Source organism: Aspergillus ibericus (genome assembly GCF_003184845.1).
Source record: "Aspergillus ibericus CBS 121593 unplaced genomic scaffold BO80scaffold_11, whole genome shotgun sequence".
Classification (NCBI taxonomy): Eukaryota; Fungi; Ascomycota; class Eurotiomycetes; order Eurotiales; family Aspergillaceae; genus Aspergillus; species Aspergillus ibericus.
Genome location: NW_020292109.1, coordinates 729816 through 753358, shown reverse-complemented (window position 1 = coordinate 753358; position 23543 = coordinate 729816). Strand labels below are relative to the sequence as shown.

Here is a 23543-nt window from a genome sequence, read left to right as displayed (position 1 = left end):
ACCTACTCTTCCCCATTTCCAACACAAACAACCCATCTTCTTTAACAAACCAACTCGAGTAAATCACCACCATGTCCGAGCGAAAGGTTCTCACGTAAGTTCACCCATCCCATCCTCCATCCAAGAACAACGCAACTAACCATCAATCAACTATAGCAAATACTACCCCCCGGACTTTGATCCGAGTGCTATTACACGCACACCAAAGCATCTACGACAGTACATTATACCCCATTCCAGCTACTCACACCTGCGAATAACCACTAACTCCCCCCAGACAAGGACCAAAATTAATCACCGTCCGTCTAATGGCCCCCTTCTCCATGAAATGTACAAAATGCGGTACGTCCACCCCCCCCCCCCCCCCCCCCCCCCCCCCTCCTCCCCCTTCCCCCTTCCCCCAATCCATACTAATATAGACTGGTTTGGGACAGGCGAATTCATCTACAAAGGCCGAAAATTCAACGCTCGAAAAGAAACCACATCCGAAAAATATTTCTCCATCCCGATCTACCGATTCTACATCCGATGCACGCGCTGCAGCGGAGAAATCACCTTCCTCACGGACCCGAAGAACATGGACTACCGGGCCGAAAAGGGCGCGAAGCGGAACTTCGAGCCGTGGAGGGACAGCGCGAAGAATGATAATGCGGATGAGACGGAGCAGGAGGTGTTGGATCGGTTGGAGCGGGAGGAAGGGGAGGAGGCGGAGCAGATGGAACGGGATAAGATGGCGGAGTTGGAGGAGAAGATGCTCGATTCGAAGCGGGAGATGGCGATTGCGGATGCGTTGGATGAGATTCGGACGCGGAATGCGAGGGTGGAGAGGGCGGGGGAGGGGGGGGTGGAGGGGGCGTTGGTGGGGGGGAGGGAGGAGAGGGATGAGGAGGCGGAGCGGGTGGAGAGGGAGATTGAGGAGGCGGCGAGGAGGGCGTTTATGACGGAGGAGGGGGAGAGGGTGAAGAGGTTGGTTGATGAGGAGGGAGAATCTGCGAGGGAAGGGAACGGGGTGGGGGCTGCGAATGGGGAGATGCCTCCTCCGGCGCCGCCGTCGTTTGCGAGGGTCAAGAAGGCGAAGAAGCCGCTTGCTAATAGTCTGGGCATTAAGAAGAAGGCCAAGCCGTCGTTGGTTTAGGTTCCTTCTACCTACGAATTGCTCATTGCAGGTTGGCGTTGGTTCATTAGCTGGAGTTATATACGGGCATTGATAGGGTTCTTTCAAGTTGATTCTGATAATTCATTACAGAGTTCTACGGCATTAGTCACAACGGCATTGTGAAAATTCGATTAATATCATACACCAGCAATGCATATAGCAATAAATAGAAATAGCAAGTAGCAATCCATCCCGTTCCCCAGGCGCCACGCTAGAATGAAACTACCCTGGCTGAACCCCAGCCGAACAAACGCCAAATACAGAAAAACACGGGTTTCACAGGTACGGCATCCAGAGTGCATCACACGCCGCCAGATGCTGCGGGTTCACGGCCTTGGAGATCAAATCGATCGTGGTCTGATTCGCGGGCAGATTACCCTCCGGCGGACTGGCAAGGCTGACGGCCCGGTTGACGATGACGTCGCTGTTGTTGTACACGAGGTCACGCAGCTGCGGCGGTCCCAGAGGGGCCCGATGCTGCGCCGTCGCCCAGAACATCATCTCGTCGCGCACAAACACGCTCAGCTGCTGCTCCAGTTCATGTCGCGGCTCCGTGAGGCAGCGGGCAATCGCCATCAACGCGCACGCAAACAAACCCTCCGTGGCAATCGGCCCCAGCAAAGTCTGAATGTTAGGCGTGAAGCGGAACGGCACCTGCTCGGGGTTGTAGAAGAATGCCTTGGTCGGGTTGATCGTAGGGATCAGCTCCGAGCCCCAGATGTCACCGGTCAACCGCGAGATCAGAATCTTGTTGGGGTACCGGTTGCCCATGTGCATCACGTAGGTCATGAATGCAATCGCCGCATATTGATAAGCGAACTGTCGCCGGAATAGCCAGAAGTCTGCAAAGTTCGGGTACATCCGCTGGAAGTAGTCCAACACAACGGTGCTGGGAACCCACTTCTCCTGGATCGCCGTGAGCATCTCGGTCCGCAAGACCTGCTGCTGATCGTTGGTGCGCTGGAAGCCGTCAGTGGGGTCCGTCATGGTCCGGTCCAGATCACTTACGTTCTGTTTCGTTTCGGCCAGCGACCGCATCTTCTCCATCGTGAACATGACCGGCTCGTCCTTGTTGATGCCCACCCGGCGGCAATAGTCCTCGTAGATGCCTTGCATGGAAATGTAGGACGGATCATCCCGGACCAGGCGAATGTGAGGCGCCAGTGGTACCATGAGCGGCAGATGGAAGTACAGGTTGCGACGCCGGCTTTCCTTGCGCTTGCCCAGCAGTCCGTTGAAAATACGGAACAGCTGCAAGATGCGTTCCTCGCGTCGGCAGTGCCGGGCGGCGGGATGCTGGACCGCAAATGGATGCACACTACCATCGTGACCGCGGATCTTCAGGCGACGGTGGCAGACTCCGATGCCGCGTACCAGATCAATGTCGGGCAAGAAGCGATCGATGCGCACGAAGTCCTGGTTCTTGTCCTTGTGCAGAAGATACTGACCAGGCACCTCGACTTCGTCAAACTTGAGGAAGCGGAATTCACTCAGGTGCGGAGAATACGTCTCCAAGAACTGCGACTGAGGCCGGCGGTCCAGTTTCTCTTCGAACTTATCACGCCAACGACGCAGCTTCTGGATGTACTCGTACATAGTGGGCTTCTTGACCACAAAGTCCGCCTCGAAAGACTTGCGGATGTGGGCAGGAAGGATGGTCTCAGCAAAGCGCGTGATATTGGCTTCGGTCGCAGGCGGCAGCTTGAAATCTTGCGCATAAGAGCCGGGCATGCGGCCCACGTACGCGAGTCCGTCGTTCAGCAGCGCAACAATGAGACGGTAGGCATCCTCGTCCGGTGGGCACTTGAAGTTCTTGTGAATCTGGTCGACCATGGTTTCCATGGACAGCGCCAGCAGAGGGAAGGCGGTCTTGAGGCCAGACATGATCTCATCCGAGTACTCCCATGGCTTCTTGAGCGGCTCCTTCTCGATTTCTCCGCCAGCAGCATTCTGGTTCGGTTGGGCCACTCCGTTTTGTCCAGGAACCTGCAGATGGCCTTGCTGGCCTTGGGGCTGAATCTGAGGCTGTCCTTGGTTGGGAACCTGTCCTTGGGCAGGAGCTTGAACCTGACCTTGACCCTGGCCCTGAACAGGGGTCTGTTGTGGAGCGGTTTGGTTGTTGGCCTGGCCTGCGTTCGGGATCTGGCCTTGCGCCGGTTGTGGTTGAGGCTGGGTCTGGTTCTGTGCTGGTTGCTGACCGCCCTGGGAGGGAACAGAAGTCGGCGGGCTGGGATTGGCGGATTGGGAGTTCTGCAGAGGGGAGGCGTTAATAGTTGCCGGGGAAGCCTTGGGACGCGGGGAAGCCTGCTGCTGCTGTTGCTGCTGCTGTTGTCTGACCCGATTGAGTTTCTCTTGCTTCTGATCGTGTTGCTTCTTGATGTTGAGCATATCCTCCCGGTTCGTACGGAGCAGGAAGAACAAGGCCTGTGGGAACAGCTTCGCAATCTTGACCAGCACAGCCTTGCACAAACGAGCTTCGCGATGCGACAAGCTGGTAAGGAGTTGTGGTATGTACGTGATCCAATACCAAACTGGAGTATCTCCCTTGAAGCTCTCAAATGCACGCGCAATCTGTCCGTCTTCGTTGTCCAGGCTCAGAAGCCAGAGGATCCGACTGAGCAGCTTTCTCGACTTGGCGTTCTTGTACAGACCGGCTGCCTCCAAATAGCAGCTGACGGCGTTGCTCGCCAGCTCGTAGTCGGTTGGGTCAGCCTTGAACCGTTGATCGCTGTACTGTCCCCACTCGGACCAGGCTTTGGCGAGTCTCAACTCGTAGTAGAGAGCCACACCAAATGCCTCGTTTGCCTCATTGACATGGTTGAGCTTGGCAAGGAACATGCCCTTGAGGGTGTAGAACTCGGCCTTTTGCTGGGCGCCAAAGTAGTTGAGATTGGTGTTGTTGATGACATCCAGTCCACTGTTCAGCTCCTTGGGATTCTGATAGTGGCACTTGGCTTGTTCTCTCAGCTTCAAGAAAGCTTCCTGGATCTCAATGTTCGGGAGGGTGTAGATACGGCTGAGCTGGTTGATGCACACTTCGGGCATTTGATGCTTGCGAGCAACGTGGGCAAAGCGGTTGATGATCCACGCTGTCTCGTGGTAGCCTCGATAAGCATACGAGTTGCTCGCCACATTGTTTGTCTGCGGGGGCAAAAGGCTCAGGTATGTCGCGTTGATCAGCTGGAAGATGTGCTGCCGCCATGTAACCAGGTCCTGCCAGGCATTGATATCGTCCCAGAGGTTGGGAAGACGATCTCTCCAAGTACCCAAGAGCAGCTTCAACTCCGCAGACTTGGTATCGAGGTTACGCTCATTGGTCTGCGAAAGACTGGCGCAGATATGGCTGGCATCGTGGAGCTCCACGAGCAGCTGGAAGTGCTGCAGGATCGGGATATGGGCGTTCGTAATCCTCTTCGGCAGCTGAAGCCATTTCCTAATGGACAGCTGAATCGACTCATCGCAGACACCGTTGAACTCTTGGATGTTCTCCTTCTTGATGTGGAATTGAAGCAGCGCCATGAAGGCCTGGAAGAAGGTGCGTCTGGGAGTTGGTGCATCGGAAACCGACTTGATGAGGGATTCGAGCTGCTCCCGGCTGCCCTCGCTCTGCCAATTCTCAATGTTTCTCCAAGCTGACTCCAGGAGAAGATCGTTCAGATTCTCATGTTTGGCAAAGTCACTCAGGATCTCCCACTGTTGCAGCTTCTGTGCGCAGATCAGCCAGTGGTCCTCCCAGAGATAGTATTCGCCCTGAGAGAACGGCATAGCTCCGGAGCGAGCCTTGATCTGAGCATTTTCATAGAGCTGCTGAGCCTTGTCCCACATTCCCTGTTGCTCGTAGGAAAGAGCGGCGTTGGTCTCCACAAACTTGCAACGGCGTCGCCAAGTACCATAGAAAAAGTCATCTTCCTGCAACCCTGCGTATACCTCCACCAAAGCATCAAGGTTGCTCTCGCGCACAGTAGGGGTATCAATGATAGGGCTGATGGCAGTCTCCTCGAGATACGTGGCAGCCGTATACCAAGCGTCGTAGGTCCGGCTGAGATACTTCATCACATGCGGAGGGATCTTGAACCGGGGCTTAGCGCGCACCACGCCCTCAAGCAAAGCTTGGACGACGTTCGGCCTCTTGTCAAGTTGTCGTTGGTGGTATTCGCGTGTGATAAGAGTCACCATTCCCTTTTCCAGATCGATGCGGTCTTCCTTCGACAGGGTAGACCAGAAGATAGGGAACAGAGTTGTCCAAAGTTTGTACGACACATTGGGATCAGTATGTTGGAGTTGGCACAGGGGCTCGACCAAATCACGCGCTTTGACGTCCCCAATCTCGCTTATGAACCGCTTGCGCTCAGAGACAAAGGCCTCCAACTGGATATCCACCATTACATCTGCCTTCCTCGAGTCCTTGTCGGCATTGCCGTAGAGGAAAGACAAGGGGTAGACGGTGAAGTCATCAGGGTGCAACCTCGCCGAGGAACCCATATCAACGCAGCCTAGGACCAAGTGAGCGGCCTGGGCCAACCAGAACGAGTCTGCCAGAGTGTCCCAGTTCTGACAGGTCAGCACGTAACTGAGACGGGAGCTGGCCAAGCGGGTCAAACTGCGGTCAAAGATGTTCATGAAGCGATTCCGCATCTCAACGTCCTGTGCTCGGGTGCCAATCAAGAAAGCGTGCTCCAGGCGGACTGTCAGTTCCGTCCGAGTGATCTTGGAATCCTCGTAGATCCTGATGACAAGATCGAGGAATTTCTTCAACATGGTCTGGTCCTGCCGCGATTCGAACAGCAGCATTTTGTGCAAGACGGCGGTCTTTTCTTTGAGCGTGGGCCATGACTCGGTCGAGTGGAAAATCCAGGTCTCAACCATGCCCAACACTTTGCTGCAGAGCTTAATGTTCTGGGAGCGTTCAACCAACTGCGCCAACACGCTCAGGAAAGGACGTCTCTGCTCTCCAAGGTGAGACATGCGGACGGAGATCAGCTCGATGGTCTTGAAGATCAGATCCACGCCAATCTCAAATTCTTGCTGGTCTGGGACTCCTTCCGGGGGCTTGGTTCCTGGTGGATACTGTCCTTGGTTGGCGGTGGAAGCTGCGACATGCTCTTTGGCCAGTTTCTGTGAGAACGCCTTCATGACCTGGGGAATATGGGTGTCCATTTCGGCCGGCTTGTTCTTGGAAAGAGTCCAGAGAATATTCAGACTGGAAACATAGTTGTTGCTCGATAGGGTTTCAGTAGCAATGGCTGATAGGTAAGTGACGAACTCCGATGGCGAGCTCTCCGTGTCCATAGCATCTTCCTCCTCTGGTTGATCGTCCGGAAGGGCATCCAAGACCCTTCTGACAGGAGGCAACAGCTTGGGAGAGATATCCATCTCGTCCTCCTCCCCATGAAGGCAGTCCTGAATCTCCGGGTTATCCGAACGCAAGGGCTTCTCAAACAGTTTCTGTATGAGCGGCAAACGCGCCATGATCCAGTCATCCGGCTTGGAAGCCAGAAGCACTCGTACGACCTGCAGAGCATTGATCACACCGGTAACATACTTATCTTCGGGCTTGTCTCCCCTCTCACCCGCAAGGATCGGTTCGGTGGCCTTCTGGTACAGTTCAATGTCCAAGTCGGCCCAGTACTCTTGGGATAAAAGATTCCTGAGCAGATATACAGCCTTCTTGACCATATCACCCGTGGGCACGGGCGGCAGCACCTTTGCCGAAGGAAGCTCACGGATTCTAGAAGCAGGAACTGGATATCTCTCTGCAATTGTCGTGATGAAGGAGATAAGGTACTTGGTGAGCGCAGCACGCAGGTCCGGAGGGACCATGTAGTCCCTTGAAGACCCAGTCGCAGGCGAAGGAGAAGCAGTGCTCTGAACCTCCTCCAGTTTGCGCTTCTTGGTATTCGGGGAATCGTGAACACCGTTGGGCATCGGAGAAGAGCTAGATTTAACACGCTTTTCCTCCCAGTGCCAGATGAGGCTAATGAGGTTGAGCGCCAGCTTCTTGCTTTCATTGGAAGAACTCAGAGGGGAGGCAATCTTGATGAGGGACGGGACAATAAGAGGAACAAAATGCTCCCGGGAGTCGTAGAAGAGGTCTGGCTGCCGCACAAGGAATTGGAAGATGCACATAACTTGCTGCAGATTTGCCGTTTCTTCAGCCAAGATGCGTCGAGGCCACTTGGCCCACAGGGGGTACCGTGGATCTTGTACCTGGGCGTTGTTGTTTGCCATGTAGGTCCTAGTGGGCAGGACAGGTGCGAGAACGTCAAGAGCCTGTGTCACAAGCGCTTTACCCTCGTTCTGGTGTGCTCTCAGCAGAGCCACGTAGACCTGCACCACGATCTTGAAAGGCGTCTCATAGTGCGCAATGAAGTAACTGATGAGGACGTAAGCGCCGTACTTGTTGATGATGTCCTCAAGTCGGATGTAGTTCCAGGCGAACTTGATGATGTCCTTGCGTGAATCCTGTACGGTTTGGTGGTGATACTTGATCAGCAAAGCAGACAGCTGGAGGAGTTCCATGCGCGAGTGGTCAACACCAGCCTGGTTCGATTCCTCACTTAGATCGGCCAGCTGGGGTTTCCACAAGCGGCTCTGAATGAACTCGGTCATGCTCTTGTCCATCAGCTTAGGGCTATTGGGCGGACCATTCCACGTTGTCTGAACGTCCATAGCGAAGATAGGGTTGACCAGATGGCGGAAGGCGTATGTCTTCATCTTCTGGGAGCATGCGCGCTGGCTATAGAGGTCCAGGCAGCGCATAATCACGGATCGGCGGTAGTCGATAGATTCGTTCGTGATGATGTGCCGGAAAATGAATTTCGGGAACGACAGCGTACGCTTCAGTTCATCCGCGGACAGGCCGTCCATGACCTCGAATAGGAAGTCCAGATCTTGCACCGACTCGGTGAGGTAGTTGGTGAAGATATCCATCAATTGATCCTCTGCTTGTTCGACTCTCAGCCGCTCGTTGGCTGGTAGTTTATCGTTACGCAGCTTTCTCTCCAGATCGCGCCCCGAGCTCAAGAGCTTAGTCCTCAGGTCCGCATGCGAGACCAGCCAGCACTTGGTAGCTTCATACGTACAGATGGAGTGGGCCACGTAGATACCGTTGATGGCGGCAGTGTTCTTGCCATCAGTTGGCTCTTGGCCGAAAGCAGCGTTCATGAAACTGTCAGTGTCCGCAACTACCGCAGAACGAAGCGCTTCGCTTTCAGGATCTGCCAAGACCTGGCCAAAGAATCGTCCAAAACGCTCATCCTTGAAGCGACTCTGGAAGAAAGTCAAGCTATCTTTGGGGTACCGGTTGAGATATTTGACCAAAGGCTTCCGGAAAGGACTATTGGACGTTCTGCGGAGCTTGTCTTCAAGGTCCAACACCTTGTTCACCAGGTGCTCCATGAACGACGTGGCAGCTGGGGGGAGGAGGTGGAAGATGTTAAATATGGCTGCTACAATCTTCATGGGCGGGCTTTGCTCAACAAGACTGAACGACACTTTCTGCAGGACTGCATCGTCGGCAATGACTTTCATGTGGTCTAGAAGACGGGCTCCGATTTCCACCTTAAAGTAATTAGTGAGCAATGTCAGCAACCGCGCAAGACCGTCGAGTCCCGCAACGCTCAGTCGCTTGGGATCCTGCAAGTTCATCAGAATAGGGCGAAGACCATTTTGGAGCAGATCTTTCGGCAACTTGTTCGTCTGGGTGAGCACGTCCCGGAGACCTGCATTGGCGGCTTCGATAACATCAGGCGACCGCGAATAAAGTGACTTGAAGAAGACCGAGATAATACGTGCGCGGCTCGTGTTCTGTGGGGTATTGCCGAATTCCTGGAAGTTCATGGCCATTGACAGGAGACGTAGACAAGCGACACGCAAATTGACAATCATCTCTGCGTTCTTGAACTCATTGGGCTTAGAGGCAAGAGACTCGTCATCAGCATCAGCCAAGGCAAGAGACTCCAGCATTAACCGGTTGAGCGGATCGTTGAAAGTCACAATGTTGTTATGAAGACTCAAGCAGTAGGTGATAGCATCGATGAAGCCGATTTGCGTAGGGAATGGCAATGCACGAAGCGGCTTGTTGAAGATGGACTGCAAGAGACGGTCCTTGACAGGCAGGATGAGCTCATGCACCTGGCAACCCAGCACCTCAGCGATAGTAGAGAAGCTGCGCCGCGAAGCCTCGCGGACCTGCTTGTTCATATGGGAGAGCTCATAGACGAAGTGACCGCACAACGAGTACATGCGGCTCTTCTCGTTCTTCAGGTCATCCAGGGAGAGGCTCTTGCAGCATCGGCGGAGGATCAGATCCAGCGTCTCCTGCGCCCTTATTCGCGTGCTGGCCGGCAAGTCACAGGGCGTATCCTTGATGACATACATCAAAGCTCTGACGAATTCAACTTGCTTGTCCAGAAGCCATGAATCGCCCAGATCCAGCTTCGTCGCGAAGATATGGATACCAAGGCTACCCCCAGCCTTAGTAAACCACTCTTCGCTATGACAGCTGTGGCAGAAGACACGACCAAGATGCTGGAAGAATGGTAGCTTTGCGACACGCTCTGGGGCTCCGAAGATGATACAGGCTGCATCCTTCATGACCTGCATTGCTGCCTGAGCACCATCACGGACTTCGGCGTTATCAGATGACAGAGATTCCACCACAGCTTCGGCCAGGACCCGGGAGTCAAGATACACAGGGCCTTCACCATTGGTGACGTCGAAAGGCCGGCGAGTGTGCCTCGCTTGGGCAAGAGCACGTCCGACTTCCACAACAGCAAAGTGTTTACACACATCAGCCACGAAAGCAGTTGCGGTCTGCTCAAGTTCCGGGATAGTGGTCGCGAAGATACAAGCTTTGAGGAGCTTCTTCATTGAGCCCTCCTGGGTCAGCTTCTTGGTGATGGAACTAGACCGCTCCGATCTCTCGAGGATGTCGGGCATTGCCGTGGTCTTGCTCTCGAAAAGATCGTTCGCATGCAGACGAATGAGGGAAGCCAGGTCCTCCGGAAGATTCTCGTATCCGATGTAGAGCTTCAGCTGCGATGAAAGCATGCGGAATGCCTGTTGCTTGTAGTAAATGTCCGATGCTTTAGCCGCGGGTGTCTTGGGAGCCTCCATCAGCTTCCCGATTGCCAAGTCGACGCCGATTTCAACAGGGAAAGGCCGTTTCTCGCTTGGGCCGATAAGCTTGATATCGAAACTCGGCGTATCATCGGCGAACTGTTCAAAGGAAAGGTCAGGGGGGTGGTTAAGGAACTTTCTGTTGCGACCACCAAGCTTGCCCAGGATCCTCATGGTCGTATGAGCGTGGAAATGGTTGTAGGGATGCGGCCGCAGATGGTCCCACAGAGCCGTCATCAACTCATCCATAATGGGTGCCATAATCGGGTCCAGATAGTCGGCTGTGAGGTTGTCGACACAGAGCTCAAGAGTCCGCAGACCCTGACCTACAAGGTCCGAGTCTGCACGCAAGGCTACTACAATAGGGCGCATGAGGTAGCTGAGATGCGGCAGTAAATGGCTCAGGCGAGCCGGAACTGTGAGTGTAAGCTCGACATAGAGGTCCCGCTCTTGTGGTTTCCGGGCAGCAAGTAACAGGTTATTAAAGGTTTCTAGAAGCATTTCTAGCAAGGGCAAGATTTCCTTGTATAGGAGTTCGAAGCGGCCGCCACCAATGCTGCGGAAAAGGGAGCGCAGGAGGAGGAAATAGTTCATGGGCTCCTCAGCAGTCACCGAAAGCTCTATACACTTGGTGACGATCTTGGTAACATGAGGGTGTAGAACTTGCTCATTCTGGACGGAGAATAGTGTCACGGCCATGAACGACAGCTTGAACATCCTCAGCAGGATCTTTGCTTTCGTCATCTCGGAAGTGCCCACTTCATGGATCCGGTCCATAAGGTACTGCAATACCATCCCGGAGAATGCCGGGGAAGTGGCTTCGCTGGCCAGGAAGAACTGAGGTAGGTGAAGGAGGGCGCCGTGTTCAAACATAAGCTCGTGAAGGTAGGGTATCTCAGAGTGGAAGACTTCATGAAAGGTAGCGGTATCAATGCAATGAAACACGGTTCCGAAGCTCTCCAGGAGCTCCTTCTCTTCGCGTGACATAGGCGCGGTGTACTGGCCAGCAAGAAAGTCAAAGGGAGAGGAGTAGTTTACCTCCGGAGGAGACTGGTCCACCCCGTAGTACTTGAAAACCCGGGCTCCTTCGTGGAACAACTTCTTGATAACGCGGACTTCCTCAGCATTGTAGCCATAAGAGACTTCCGACCAATTGATGGGCACACTGGCCGGATCGATTTGGATGTGATCCGGATTGCAGTTCTTGAGCTGGTGGAAGATGTTCTTCAACCCATTGATGAGGTTCTTGAAGAGGAAGATGTTGTCTGAGACCGGATCTCCGCCGCGATCACGAGGGTTGGAAGTCTTGATGGGAGATGCGGAGAAAATGTCGATTTCGTCCCAGTCAGGCGGATGCTCCCTTTCTGCGAGATACCGCTCTGAAGAAGGTTCGAGGTCCTTTCTGGTGGCCTTATATGCTTTCGAAACCTTGACCGCATTGTCAAACTGGTAGTTCATCGACGCGAACTTGTCACCAATCGCATCTAGAATCATGATCAAGAAGTAGCGACCCTCGCGTTTATCGTCCAGCCGGGATATTCTCTCTGCCATGTTGAGGAGCAACTTTGCACTCATAGTCTGAAAGCTCGTTCCAGGGAAGTCATCGTGAAGGTTCTTGGTGTACACCTCGACAGTCCGGCGAATCTGGTCACGCGTCAAATGGTCCCGTACGTGATGGATGAGGTCGGCAAGCATGCTGTAGGCCAAAGGTCTCATGGTCTCGTAGACGGTAAGGCCATCACCAATCAGGGTCCTCTCGTCGAGAAGCTCGTCGATCTTCTCGAGGAAAATCTTCCGGTAGTTGAAGTTGATTATGTGGCGGATGGCAACCAGGAGCTCCTTCCTAGCGCCGGACTTTTCGCGGGGGCAGTCTTGCAGAAGACGGACAACGACCGAGGGAAGTGTGGGGAGGAAGTCCTGCAGTTGTTGTGCGTACATACGAAGAAGATAGGCCAAGAAGCTCATCGTCTTCACTTGCGCTGTAATGAATTCGCCGAAAGCAGCTCTATTCTTAATTTCCTTGCATACGCCAGTGAATATCGTGCCTTGAGCTGCAGCATCCGCGTGTGCCTTCTCCTGGGGCTTAGCTTGAAGCAGAAGAATACTCTTGATCAGTGGCACAAAGAGCTTCACATTCCCCGCGACAGCCGCCCGGTGAGTCTGGAAGATGGATACCACAATGATCGGACACTCCGCGAGGACCTTGAACGACTGCATGCCCTTGAGTAGCACATTGTTGGCCTGTTGTTGATCCGGGGCGAGATCCGAAACAGATGTGGCCGGCGAGCTCGGTCGGGGGGATTGGAAGGTCTGGGCCGTAGCACTGGGCGTTGAAGGCATCCCCGACGGGGTAGCTTGACTGGGAGTGTCGAAAGTGTCCCGAACCACCTGCTCCATCATCTGGAACATCTCCTGGATGAGCGCGAGGAACGGTTGCACGCGCGCGGCGGTAGCTTTGGCTTGGTTGCGCTCGAGGTCCATGATGGTCTTCATACACAGCACCGCGTTTTCCTCGTTTTCAATCCGTACCAGATCCATCAGCAGGTCGACCATGTCGGCGGCGTAGGGCTCCACGTCCGGGGATGCCATTGGCAATCGATGCAGTGTCTCGAGGATACAATTTCGTAGTTTCTGGCGACAGACCTATGCATGAGTCCCCATTCCAACAACCAGGATCTGAACCAGTCACGATCCTTGACTCACCTGCTCGAAGGACAAGTTCGTGAACACGGGCTCGCCCTTCAGGATGTGCTTGAACACCGGCCATAGCTTCGACAAGAAGATTGGGTAGCTTGCGCCGGAGCATAGAGGTTCTATATTATCTCGTAATTCGACAGCAACATTCGCTCTAATTTTAATATCTATGTGCGAGAAAGCGTCAGCCCATGCTCGCAGTCAGATAGGTCTGGAAGAGCCCGATCCAAAGCTGAGGCACCTATCTCCGCATGAATGAGCAAAGACCGAAACGCACCAATCTTGTCGTCGCCCAGCTTGGTGCTGTAGATATCAATATTTCGCTCCGCGTTCCGCTCCATGTTGCCTCGGGGGCCCTCAGCGGAGGACATATTAAGCTAATGGGATTGATGAATCGCCAGGCCGCGAGGCCGGCCTGAATCTAGAAGCCGGCACAAGCTGCTCTTATGTCGGATTCATATGCGGGTTGGTGGTGGTGGAGCTATCTCGAAGGGCTCAGCAGCGACGGAAGGCGCCTCATAAGATTGGAAAGTGGTACAGTCGAGGTCGTCAAGTCATGAAGCGAGCTCGGTGGGTCGAGGAGAGGAGATGGAGGAATGGAGGAGAGGAGGGGGGGAAGAGGGGTCCTAATTAGCGATCGGTCAAAGGAAGGAAAGGGAAATGGAGACAATCAAGCAAAGAGTAAATGAGCGCAAACTGACGGCCTGCAAACCGACAGGAACAGAAAGCAGCAGAGCAGAACGCGGGTATCGCAGAGACCCCGAACGAAACACTAGGCCGAAATAGGCAAAAACGGGACTTTGTTTCTCCAAGCCGGCACACGCGCGCCTACGATGCGACCCAGCGGCTGTTGACGTATCACGGACCATTGGCTCAGGGGTTCGTTCCAGGAGGCACGTGGTGACAGGTACACAGCGGTCTCTGCTACTCGCAGAGCGAATTACTCGAGGTGGGGGTTCTAGAAGGACAGGAATCGGGTTCACGGCCAAGCCATAAATACTTCATGTTGTAATCTCAAGAGTACGTCGACCTCAAGGTCGACGGAGGGAAACGCCATTCGCACCCGTTTTCCAGACCCGAACACAGTTCTAAAAGTCCAAACTCGAACGTCCATTCCGATGCACGGGCTCCACGAGCCACGCGCTCGGGCAGACACAAGAATATTGAAGGCCATGTACACAAAGTAGTAGTAGAAGTAAAAGAGAAAGGGGAAAGAGACAATAAGACGCGGGAGAATTGATCGGGGGACGAAGACGAGGGTTCTGGCCGCATGTGAAAACCAAATGAAAACGAATACACTTCATCGCAGCTCGTAGTCGCTATGCCATCATTGAGGGTGAAAATCTAACGGAATAGATGTCATCAAGCCAACCGTTACTTTGTAGAGTTGCTTCGGGACAAGATCGATACAGTAACGCCAGCACCAGCCGACCGTCGTCGATCTACACGCGGTCGAATCTCACTAGCGCTACCACTTCTTCGCCTTCGAGTATCATCAGAGGAGCCGCGGCGCCGTCTCTGGATAAAACGGACGTTCCAACGTTAGAATCACGCTTGCTGTACGATGGAAATCGGCGAATTCTTAGCAAAGACAACGACAAAGCAAAATTGTAGGGGATTGGCGGGTCAAGTGCGACAACGTCATGGGCAGAACATGACCACACAAGCTATTCGGGGACCTGAATACTAACCGAAGATGCCGTGCTTTCTCGAGGTCGTCGCTCCGTCCCTGCACCCGAGTCATCCAATCTCAGCGCATGAAGACGCTGCTGACTGTCGCGGGTGATCGTATCGATATCGTCTAAGTGGACTGGAATTTCGGCGACCTGGCATTGCGGGGGCACAGTAACTCCATTCTTCCTCTCCTTGGCTCGTTCCAACACCTTCTCCCACCGGTTCTGTCGACCAATCTCCCGCTCCTCGGCACTGTTCTGCCTTTCATTGTAATCATGGGAGCATTCGTCGAACAGCTGTGGGTTGATCTCCATAAACATCTTCATGGCGTTGTAGACCATGCTATGAATCGTTCTAGGAGCAGTTAGTCACCGTGGAGGAGAGCCCAAACTCCAGTTGACGTACCGATTCCAGTGTCCTTTGGAGTTCTCGTACAACGGAGGGAACATGATCGGCAAAATGATCTCCACATTGTCGCTGACCAGGTTACAGAAGTATTCGTTGTTCCAGAAGTAGAGGGCACGCTCCGCGACCTTGACAAACGCTTAGCGCTTCAACAGTGAATCCTGGATCGGGGTTGGGACAAACCTGGAAATGTGGGCTGGCGACTGATTTCGCGAGTTGCTGGAACAGAGGCACCTGGACCTTGGCGAACTCGGCCGGGTCCATGACCTCGAAGATGTCTTCCACCTCATTCAAGTACATGACCTCCTTCGTGCTGTTTGTCTTGGGCCAGTAGCGCAGCAGACCAAGAACCACCTAATCCAAGTCAGAAATGCCATTGAGTCACGCGAAAGCAAAATTCGGGTCAAGTCTCACATCTTCCGTCAACGTCGAGTCTTTCTCGAGGAACTGAACGATACAGTAGGCCAACTGCGGGTGATACATGCTCAAGCTTTTGACCTTATGTAAGGGAAGCAGGACACGGGTCAGGAAAAGCTTGTGTTCTTCCTTCAAAGGAAGAGCAAAGCCGTTGATGATAGAGCCCAGGATTTCCAACAGCTCCGCAATTCCATTAAATCGCTCAGTCTCGTACGTGAACTGGAAGAAAACGTTGTTGATAGATCTGCGAATATATGATCGCAAGTTCAAGAATTTCCCATAGATACGGTGCAAGGTGGTCTTGAGGAAATCGCGCTCCCGGGGGTCTTCAGAGTCAAACAGCTCCAACAACTGTTGCGCGGTCAGTCACACGGTCCTGCGCCTCTTCCTCCGGTCAAGTGCTGGCAGAATAGCATACCTGAAGCACAAAGTGATGGTCGATATACGCCTTGGCGATGTTCGTGTTGAAGTCTTGGCTCTCGATGAAGCGTAGAAAGAACTCGTATACCACCTGGATATGGGGCCATGCGACTTCCAACACCGGTTCGTCCTCCTCAGGGTCAAACGCCTCGCCTTGGGGAGTCACCGGGGGCGGAATTGGTCGGAAAAGATTCTTAGCGAACATCTCGACTACCCGAGGATACATGGGTTCCGTGATCACCGAGCGGTTGTTGGCGATGTAGTCTAGAAGCTCGTGGAGGGCCAGTCTCTTGATCTCCTTGGACTTCATATCGGCAGTGGGGTCATTGAAGTCGAAGATAATATTGCATTGGTCGATCTTCTGCATGAAGAGGGATTGGCGACGATGGGGAGGGACCTCGTGGAAACTTTCCAGCTTCTCCAACTCTCTCTGGCGCTGGTCGGAAATATCGAATCGCGACGAATGCTGGCGCTTAGGGGTTCGGATTCCTTCGGACATATCCTTGGGAGTTGTTTGCAGGCGATCGAAGACATGGGACTTCCGGGGAGGGGCCAGGTCTCCTGGCATCGTCTCGGCGGCTCCAGGGGGAGGGACATGCTATCGAGAAACAAGAGTCAACATCGATCAGAAGACCGAAAGCTATCACCAGGCCCGATTTGGAGGATCCAGAACATGGTCGCTTCCATAAGGGCTGAAAAACTCACCGGTGCGCTTGGACTGATAACCACGCTCGGGGCCATCGGCTGTCCCTGCTTGGTAGGAGTTCCTGGTCCACCGTTACTCACGGGCTGACCAACCATGCCACCGCCCTGCGGAATATAGTACTGACCAGGAGGATACATTCCCGCCTGCAAGCCATTGTCCGGAGACTTCCCTCTAGTATCATTCACGGACGTGGTAGACGAGGTCGGGGTGCCCTGGTTAGGGGACGAGGACTGCTGTCCATGATTGACTCCGAGGGCGGTATGATTTTGGGATTGTGCCGAGTCTTTCTTTTTCGAGGATTTATTGGCTTCTTTGGCCCTCGACAACTGCTCATGCTAGGGAAATCAGCCAGCGTTCAGGGGCGAGGAGGGGGGCGCCGTGGTCGAAGAGAGCTGATCATCCGCTGGAGAAGGCGGGGAAAAGGGTAGGGGGCGGAAGTCGATAGGGAACTCACCACTCTCTGTCTGAAACCCTTCATTGTCGCGACAAATCGAACAGCCACATGTACTCGGTCTGGGATCTCGATGCCAGTGCAGCAGGCTGCCGCACACTAGCAGGAGGGATGGGGAGTTGGACAGCGCGGGGGGCAGCTCAGGAGAGCCACGTCGGGATTTGTTTATGTCGGCCTGGAAATGACCACATGAGCATTTCCCACCACACCACAGCCTAGCATAGCGCTCGGGTCGGATTGATGGAAGACAGGTAGATCCAGGGGTAGGCCTTGCCTCGAAAATCGCAGGGGCGGGATATAACCAAATTAAAGACGAGAGAATAAGAGGGGTGGGAATGGTGGAAACCAGCCAACACCAGCACCGGGGGGAGGCGGTAGGAGGTCCCAAAAGACCAAGCGGATGGGAAGTGTACCACCAGAAGGGGGTTCAGGGAGGACGAGGGGAGGGGCGAAGCCAAAAACAAGAACGGTTCCAGAAGCGCAAGAGGAACAGGAAACTATAGCTGCAGGAGGACTTACCTCAAGAGAAGTTCAGGTCGAGACGATTGGGGGGAGTGGGAGTGGGAGGGAGGAGGATCTCTCAGACAGGCACGCTCACTTCTTTGGCGCGAACGGAGAACGGAGCGGTATAGGGAGCAGCCAACGGTAAGTCAGTCGGTCTGGTCTGCTGGAGGCGATCGTCTTTCCGTGTCGCTTAGCGGCTGGCCGGGAAGCGGGGTGCAATACTGAGCCCCGGGGGGAGAATTGCCTCGCAGGCAGTCCAGCACGGTCGCAACCCACGAGGGACACGGTTGCGGACGGGGAACACTCGTCAACAGGTCGAATCGTCGGGAACCGACAAGGAAGGGTCGTCAGGGTGAGCTGTTCCGCGATGATGGTTGAGCAGTAGATAGCAGTCGTTCGTGGTATCAAGGTCGGGGAGGGGGGGCGGCGACTCGAAGGGCGGACAGGCTATGGCTAAGAGAAGCGCTCGGACGTGGTGGTGCAGGACAGTCGTGGGCCTGGTTGGGTCCCTTAACCAACTTAACTATCGTACCTATCGACCGGGTACCAGCACGATGTGAATCTGGGATCAACCGGTTTTGAGAACCAGATGAATGGGACGATGGGGCCTCAACATTACGAAATATATACAGCTACCGGGATCATCCTATTACTATGTACACTCATCTCTACGGCATCCTTCCCACTTTTCTTGGTGCTGTGTTTCCAGCTTACTTCCCCTACAGGCAAGGGGCCGACAGCACATTCCCTCCGTAAGAACCACCGAGAAGATAAAAAAAGCAACCGCATCATATTACATTAAAGGAGCCAAATTAGCCACCACCGGGAATCGCATCCAGCCTCTCCGCGTGTCTCAGTCGCGGCTTTTTTTTCCCATTCGATTTTGGGGAGGTCCGGTGGTGTGGCAGCCCGGCCCGGTCATGTGACTGGCAGATTTCTAGCTTCAACATCTATCCTCTAGGCCTGGCGGGCAGGCAGGGTCGGGTCGAGGCTGTAATGCGGACGCGGGAAATCCCTGGTGTCGGGTCGAATCAGTGAGCCCACTCGCGAGCTCGTCCAGTGTAGGATAAATTAAGTTCGAGCCCCTGGATGACCGTTGACGTCAATCCTGGTTCAATATCCGTGCAGACTTATCCGCATTTATATAGCTTCGGTCTAGGCCACCAGCCTCCTCTTCACCACTTGAATCGAGGTCCCATTGGCTAGACCCGGGTTTCCAGCCCAGCAGGACAGAATGGCCGATCAGTATGGGTCGAGAACGGCCCCGTTCTACCATATCCCCTCTCGTCGCATCGTCAGTGTGGAGCATCCTGCCATCATCAGAAACCTCGACAAGGCCGTCGACACGCTGAAAGGTGATGCGGGGATCACCAGAGTACAACCCCCCGCCCCTTGATTATCATTCAAACGATCTAACGACAATCTAGATCTTGCACCCACCCAAGCCAGACAGCCCGGCCCATCTGCTCCTCCGTCCGGAGGATGCCATGTCCCGGCCGCTTCAGTCGACCAGCTCGACGTCCAACAACATCCTCCTCAAGGTGACTGTTCCAAAGAGAACAGGTCGCAAGCGCAAGAAGGGATCAAACGAGCCCTTCACCGGCGTTGCTGTCTCGACGATTCCCACGGAGCCGCAACGGCGCAGCGCACGAGAACTGCTGCGGACTCTGGGTGATAATGTCGGAAGATATCAAGTTGAGCCGGTGGGCTCTATCAGCCGGACACATGTGTTTCGAGGTGCGTTCTCAAATATATCACATCAATTGCGTACAGGATGCTGATATGAGCAGGCATGCCGGACTATGTCTTCTCCACGACATCTAGTTCCTTCGCCAACCGTTTCCGGGAGCAGATATTGCCATTCGACTGTACGATCCTCTTGTCTATATACATTCATTCCATGGATACTAATCAGACCAGATGAGAAAATGAAACAATTCGACCTTGATATGACCAAAGGAGCCATCTCCAACGTGGATCTGATCCCACCACCATCCTTCAGTTTCGGCGACATCCCCTTCAACTACATGTAAGCCCATCCCTTATACCACTTCATCGCCCACTAACAACCCCAGCTATCGCCAAAACCCCACGGTGCGCCAATCCATCGACACCTCCGGCAACATCACGACCGTCAACACCCAACGCGTCGTCAAAGTACTCACGCACCTCGTATCCTACGACGTAGCCACCGTCCCCGACAAACCCCGCGACAGCTGTCCCCCCATCGCCACCCTGGACAAAATCCTCCAAGAAACCATCGCGACCGTGGAATCCCTCTTCTCTCAACGTCCCGCCTGGACCCGTCGCGGCCTGCGCAACTCCCTCCCCACCCTCGAACAGCGCTACGCCCTCCGCCACGCCATCCCCTACGTAGGCTACATCTTCCGCTCGGGACCCTGGCGCGACGCCATCGTCAAATACGGCCACGACCCACGCACCTCCCCATCCTACCGAATCTACCAAACCGCCATGTTCCGCATCCTGCCGCGCGACGCCGAAGTCGCCCGAGACGGCTACACGGGTCGCCGACACGCCGCCGCCCGTCCCAACGAAGTTCCCCTCGACCACATCGACTCGCAACTCCCGACCGACTCCCACCTCTTCACAGGGGAACTACCCCTCCCGCGCGACGGCCGCATGTGGATGTTCTGCGACGTGACGGATCCGACCCTCCGAAGCATCCTCTTCCCACCAAACCCACCGACAACCTTCCTCCGGGAAACATGCGACATCGTCACAGACGGGTGGTTCGGGAACGGGACACTCGCGAAAACGAAAACGATTATGCGCGCGAAGATCCTCTCCTTGCTGGACGATAAGGTCACAAATGATGAGGAGTTTGCGAATATCCTGACGTTGCCGGATCATGCGACGCCGGAGTCTGTCATGGTGGACTTTTGGTTGGATCCGAGTGTCGCGTCGCAGAGGGAGATGATGATGGCGACGGAGTTGAGGGCGATGATTAAGGGCGCGCCGGCGTGGAAGGAGAAGGCGGCGGGGGAGAAGCGTGGGCGGGGAGTGGTGAGGGAGGAGGAACAGGAGGAGGGGACGGCGCGGTCGAAGGGGAAGAGGGCAGTGCGTCGGGTACAGTTTCAGGAGGATGTGGTGGGTGGTGAGGAGGGGGGTGAGGAATTGAGTGAAGGTGAGGAAGAGGCGTATGAGCAGGAAGAGCTGGCGGAGGCGGCGGCGGAGGCAGCGGCCGCAGCGTCAGTTGCTGAAGATGAGGAGCAGGGGGAAGATGAGGATGAGGATGAGGAAGACGAGAGCGATGAAGAACAATCCGAGGATGACGATGAGGATACGGATATGCTTGGCGCCGAGACCAAGAGAGCTACACGGCGGAGAGCTTAAATGTACTTTGCAGATTACCAATGAGCAAGTTCGTTGCATCGAGATTCTTAATTTTTTTTGTTGGACTAAGCCAAGGGTATGTATTTCATACAGGACATTAGGTAACGTGACACATTCTCAGGTCATTAGTGGGTACATGCAGACATGGGCATCAAAGGAATGAGGTGACAGGGGCCATTATACGGAGAGGCCAAGGATAGGCGAGCATGCCAGGGTAGTTGGTCTGCATGTAGACCAGGGATAGTATGGTAGTGCGCTGGTAGTGTGGATCGTGATAGTCAGGTAGGGAAGACGCAAGAAAATTCATGTCGTGACGGCACTGGTCGGTTCAACGGGGCTTCAAACGAAATCAAAAAGACGGTATCAGTAGGGTATCCAAGAACGATTCTGTACAGCCCCTAAAAGGAATCCAAACGCCGTGGTAATAGAGCTCTGGTTGGTATGGTATGGACGAAAGTGACAAGGTACGCGAAAGCCTATCAAGCGCTGACAGCATCGGCCGCTTCCTCGGCAGCACTTGCGCTCTCCCAGATTTCGATTTCAGCCTCCGAAGGTTCGGCATTCTGGTCAAGGATAGGCTTCGCGGGGGTGGTCGCTTCCACTAAGGCAGAGATGGAAGAAACTGTAGAAAGTTTGCTGCGGTTGGGGCTTGGGCGCGATAGAGAGGATAAAGGTGCCTTGGCATTTTCCTCGGTCTCGTCATCGTACACAATAGCATACGAGAAAGCATGGCAATCGTCACCGTAGTAGTCAGCGGGGCTGAGGTCACCCAGGGGCTCCCGAGATTCCTCAAGCATGACAGACTTGCGAGCCGCGGCAGCAGGGGACTCGCGCTGACGGGAACGAGGAAGGTCAATGCCCAGCTCGGCGGGAGGGACGTTCTCCTTGCCGCGTCCCGAGGTTTCCACTTTCCCTTCCTGGTCGCTAATGTCTAGGACACAGGTGGAATGTTGCATGAGGTTGGTCATCTCGTCCTGTTCGTTGTCCACATGGATATCGAAGGACCAGGAAGCAGGAGCTTTGGGGCTGGAATGGGTCTTGGCCTTCTTGCCAGACAGAGCGGTGGCCAGTGAGAATGGGCGGTGGACAGTCTTCCGACTCGCCGACTCGAGACGGCCTTTGGCAATAGTAGAGCGACGAGAGAATGACTTGCACGACTTGGGTGGTGGTGAGCGTCCGGCAGGTCGGAGGATGGGAGCGGACTTGGGGGTAGACAGGGTGGGTTTTGTAGGGGTTGTAGGCTTGCGAGGAGTCACAATGGTCTCCACGGTGGTCAAAACCATGCGCGAGGTCTTGAATGGCTTGCATGGTTCCTCGGCAGGCTCCAGGCCGTCATCCTCCGCACCACGCTTGCGCTTAGTTGAGTGTTTGAGAGTGGTTGGGTCAATATTTTCCGAGTCAACATCCGACAAGGACTGCTTCTTTCCCAATAGAATGGCACCTGGGGTGATTTCTATTAGCTTGATGGCACGTGGGGAGAAGTGAAGAGGCGTTGCATGACATACCATCCTGTTTGTTCTTCAGGTTCATCTTGTTCCTGAGCAAGGAACGCATGCGTGGCGCATCCAAGCTGGCGAAAGGTTGACGTATGGTGGTAGGAGTCATCGTGAGGGCGGCCATCCTGTCGACCGATTGTGATGAACCGACGAGGAATTGATGAGATGGAACGGATGGGTGGAATGGAATGGATATCAACCGGCAGCGAGGCCGGGTTGGAGACGGGATGTTTTGGTCGCGTCGGAGTGGGGTTGATTGGCGGTCTGAGGCGATCGACGGTTAGGATCCGACAGGGAGGAACGATGGGATGGGATAAAGATGTTGATGTTGATGATAAGATTGATTGTCCACGACAGACAGCGAGATGGGAAGTGACACAAGAAGAGAACGAGCGAGCTGGACGAGGAGATATATGAGGCGATAGAGGCAAGGGTGCAGGCAGCGTGGTAGGCAACGTCGACCGAGAATGCCTAAAAAATCGAGGGTGCTGGTCATTCAACGCTCATTCCAGGCTTCGGCACCAAGAGACGAAACATGCAGACAAGCGGTTTCAACGGGCAAGGGCTGAAAGGCTATGCACGGGAAGAAGTGGGAAGGCTCTGAAGAGTAAGAGTGAGAGAGGAGAAGCGTGTATAAGTAACGATGGGGAATTCGGGGCGAGCGCGTCGAGTTCGTGTCTCAATGGCGTTGCCCGGAATGGCCGCCAGATGGCCAGGGAACCGAATTCCAGACGGAGGCTAAATCCACTCTCGGCGTTCAAATGGTGCGATGCAAGGCTGAGACGCTCATTATTGATCGATTATTGGCTGCTCCCACGAATACAATGTTCATTCTTCCCAATTGCTCATCACGTCGCCCTCGAGGCGCGTCGCGCTCGACCGACGATCAGGGCTTTCCCGCCCCATCCCCAATGCGGATGGAGAGATGCAAGATCCAGTCGCCAATCGTGGAGATTCACCTGATGATATCATCTACTCGGTCTTCTTGACTAGAGGAATGCTACTCACTTGGTCCTCTTGACTAGCTACGGCTTCTCTCAATCCATTGAACTCAAGGATCCATGGCTGACCGTGTCTGTCCCCCACCCCACTCATGTACCCCCCTTTCAACGCGTTCCCATCACGACCCTTTCTTCCGCTTGACCT

General features: G+C 54.4%; 5 protein-coding genes across 5 annotated transcripts; 2 read left to right on the top strand and 3 right to left on the bottom strand.

Moving 5' to 3' along the window:
- Position 1: 1 nt before the first annotated feature.
- On the top strand, positions 2-1345 carry BO80DRAFT_378018 (Saf4/Yju2 family protein). The gene is made up of 4 exons (XM_025716717.1): positions 2-94; positions 157-219; positions 278-342; positions 435-1345. Exons 1-4 carry the CDS (start codon positions 72-74, stop codon positions 1133-1135), a joined length of 852 nt encoding a protein of 283 aa, XP_025577409.1. The 5' UTR covers positions 2-71; the 3' UTR covers positions 1136-1345.
- Positions 1299-13672, bottom strand: BO80DRAFT_423518 (histone acetyltransferase TRA1). Its single transcript, XM_025719070.1, has 4 exons — positions 13248-13672; positions 12980-13137; positions 2165-12907; positions 1299-2116 (listed from the first exon to the last, which is right to left on the bottom strand). Exons 1-4 carry the CDS (start codon positions 13339-13341, stop codon positions 1433-1435), a joined length of 11679 nt encoding a protein of 3892 aa, XP_025577408.1. The 5' UTR covers positions 13342-13672; the 3' UTR covers positions 1299-1432.
- A 767-nt stretch (positions 13673-14439) lies between these two features.
- Positions 14440-17207, bottom strand: BO80DRAFT_25587 (protein phosphatase 2A regulatory subunit RTS1). The gene is made up of 8 exons (XM_025714680.1): positions 17047-17207; positions 16717-16927; positions 16592-16653; positions 15885-16484; positions 15464-15817; positions 15233-15403; positions 15050-15177; positions 14440-14998 (listed from the first exon to the last, which is right to left on the bottom strand). Exons 1-8 carry the CDS (start codon positions 17068-17070, stop codon positions 14638-14640), a joined length of 1911 nt encoding a protein of 636 aa, XP_025577407.1. The 5' UTR covers positions 17071-17207; the 3' UTR covers positions 14440-14637.
- Positions 17208-18781: 1574 nt separating this feature from the next.
- On the top strand, positions 18782-20976 carry BO80DRAFT_471790 (transcription factor TFIIIC subunit TFC1; the record flags this gene model as incomplete). The annotated part of the gene is made up of 5 exons (XM_025723108.1): positions 18782-18922; positions 18975-19284; positions 19335-19415; positions 19468-19576; positions 19623-20976. The coding sequence occupies 5 exons, from the start codon at positions 18782-18784 to the stop codon at positions 20899-20901; spliced, it is 1920 nt and encodes a 639-aa protein (XP_025577406.1). The 3' UTR covers positions 20902-20976.
- Positions 20977-21294: 318 nt separating this feature from the next.
- Positions 21295-22813, bottom strand: BO80DRAFT_25579 (uncharacterized protein). Its single transcript, XM_025714678.1, has 2 exons — positions 22407-22813; positions 21295-22342 (listed from the first exon to the last, which is right to left on the bottom strand). Exons 1-2 carry the CDS (start codon positions 22519-22521, stop codon positions 21381-21383), a joined length of 1077 nt encoding a protein of 358 aa, XP_025577405.1. The 5' UTR covers positions 22522-22813; the 3' UTR covers positions 21295-21380.
- Between the last annotated feature and the right edge of the window lie 730 nt (positions 22814-23543).

Bases quoted from the DNA above. Each gene is read 5' to 3' on its own strand.
- BO80DRAFT_25587 (XM_025714680.1), bottom strand. From the start codon at position 17,070: ATGAAGGGTTTCAGACAGAGAGTG. The intron at 16,485-16,591 runs GTGAGTTTTTCA...GTTTCTCGATAG, and splicing joins TTATCAGTCCAAGCGCACCG to CATGTCCCTCCCCCTGGAGC. The intron at 15,178-15,232 runs GTTTGTCCCAAC...GCGTTTGTCAAG, and splicing joins TCGCCAGCCCACATTTCCAG to GTCGCGGAGCGTGCCCTCTA.
- BO80DRAFT_378018 (XM_025716717.1), top strand. From the start codon at position 72: ATGTCCGAGCGAAAGGTTCTCAC. The intron at 95-156 runs GTAAGTTCACCC...AATCAACTATAG, and splicing joins TCCGAGCGAAAGGTTCTCAC to CAAATACTACCCCCCGGACT. The intron at 220-277 runs GTACATTATACC...AACTCCCCCCAG, and splicing joins ACACCAAAGCATCTACGACA to ACAAGGACCAAAATTAATCA.
- BO80DRAFT_25579 (XM_025714678.1), bottom strand. From the start codon at position 22,521: ATGGCCGCCCTCACGATGACTCCTACCACCATACGTCAACCTTTCGCC. The intron at 22,343-22,406 runs GTATGTCATGCA...AAATCACCCCAG, and splicing joins CCTGAAGAACAAACAGGATG to GTGCCATTCTATTGGGAAAG.
- BO80DRAFT_423518 (XM_025719070.1), bottom strand. From the start codon at position 13,341: ATGTCCTCCGCTGAGGGCCCCCGAGGCAACATGGAGCGGAACGCGGAG. The intron at 13,138-13,247 runs GTGCGTTTCGGT...TCTCGCACATAG, and splicing joins GCTGGGCGACGACAAGATTG to ATATTAAAATTAGAGCGAAT. The intron at 2,117-2,164 runs GTAAGTGATCTG...GACGGCTTCCAG, and splicing joins TGGCCGAAACGAAACAGAAC to CGCACCAACGATCAGCAGCA.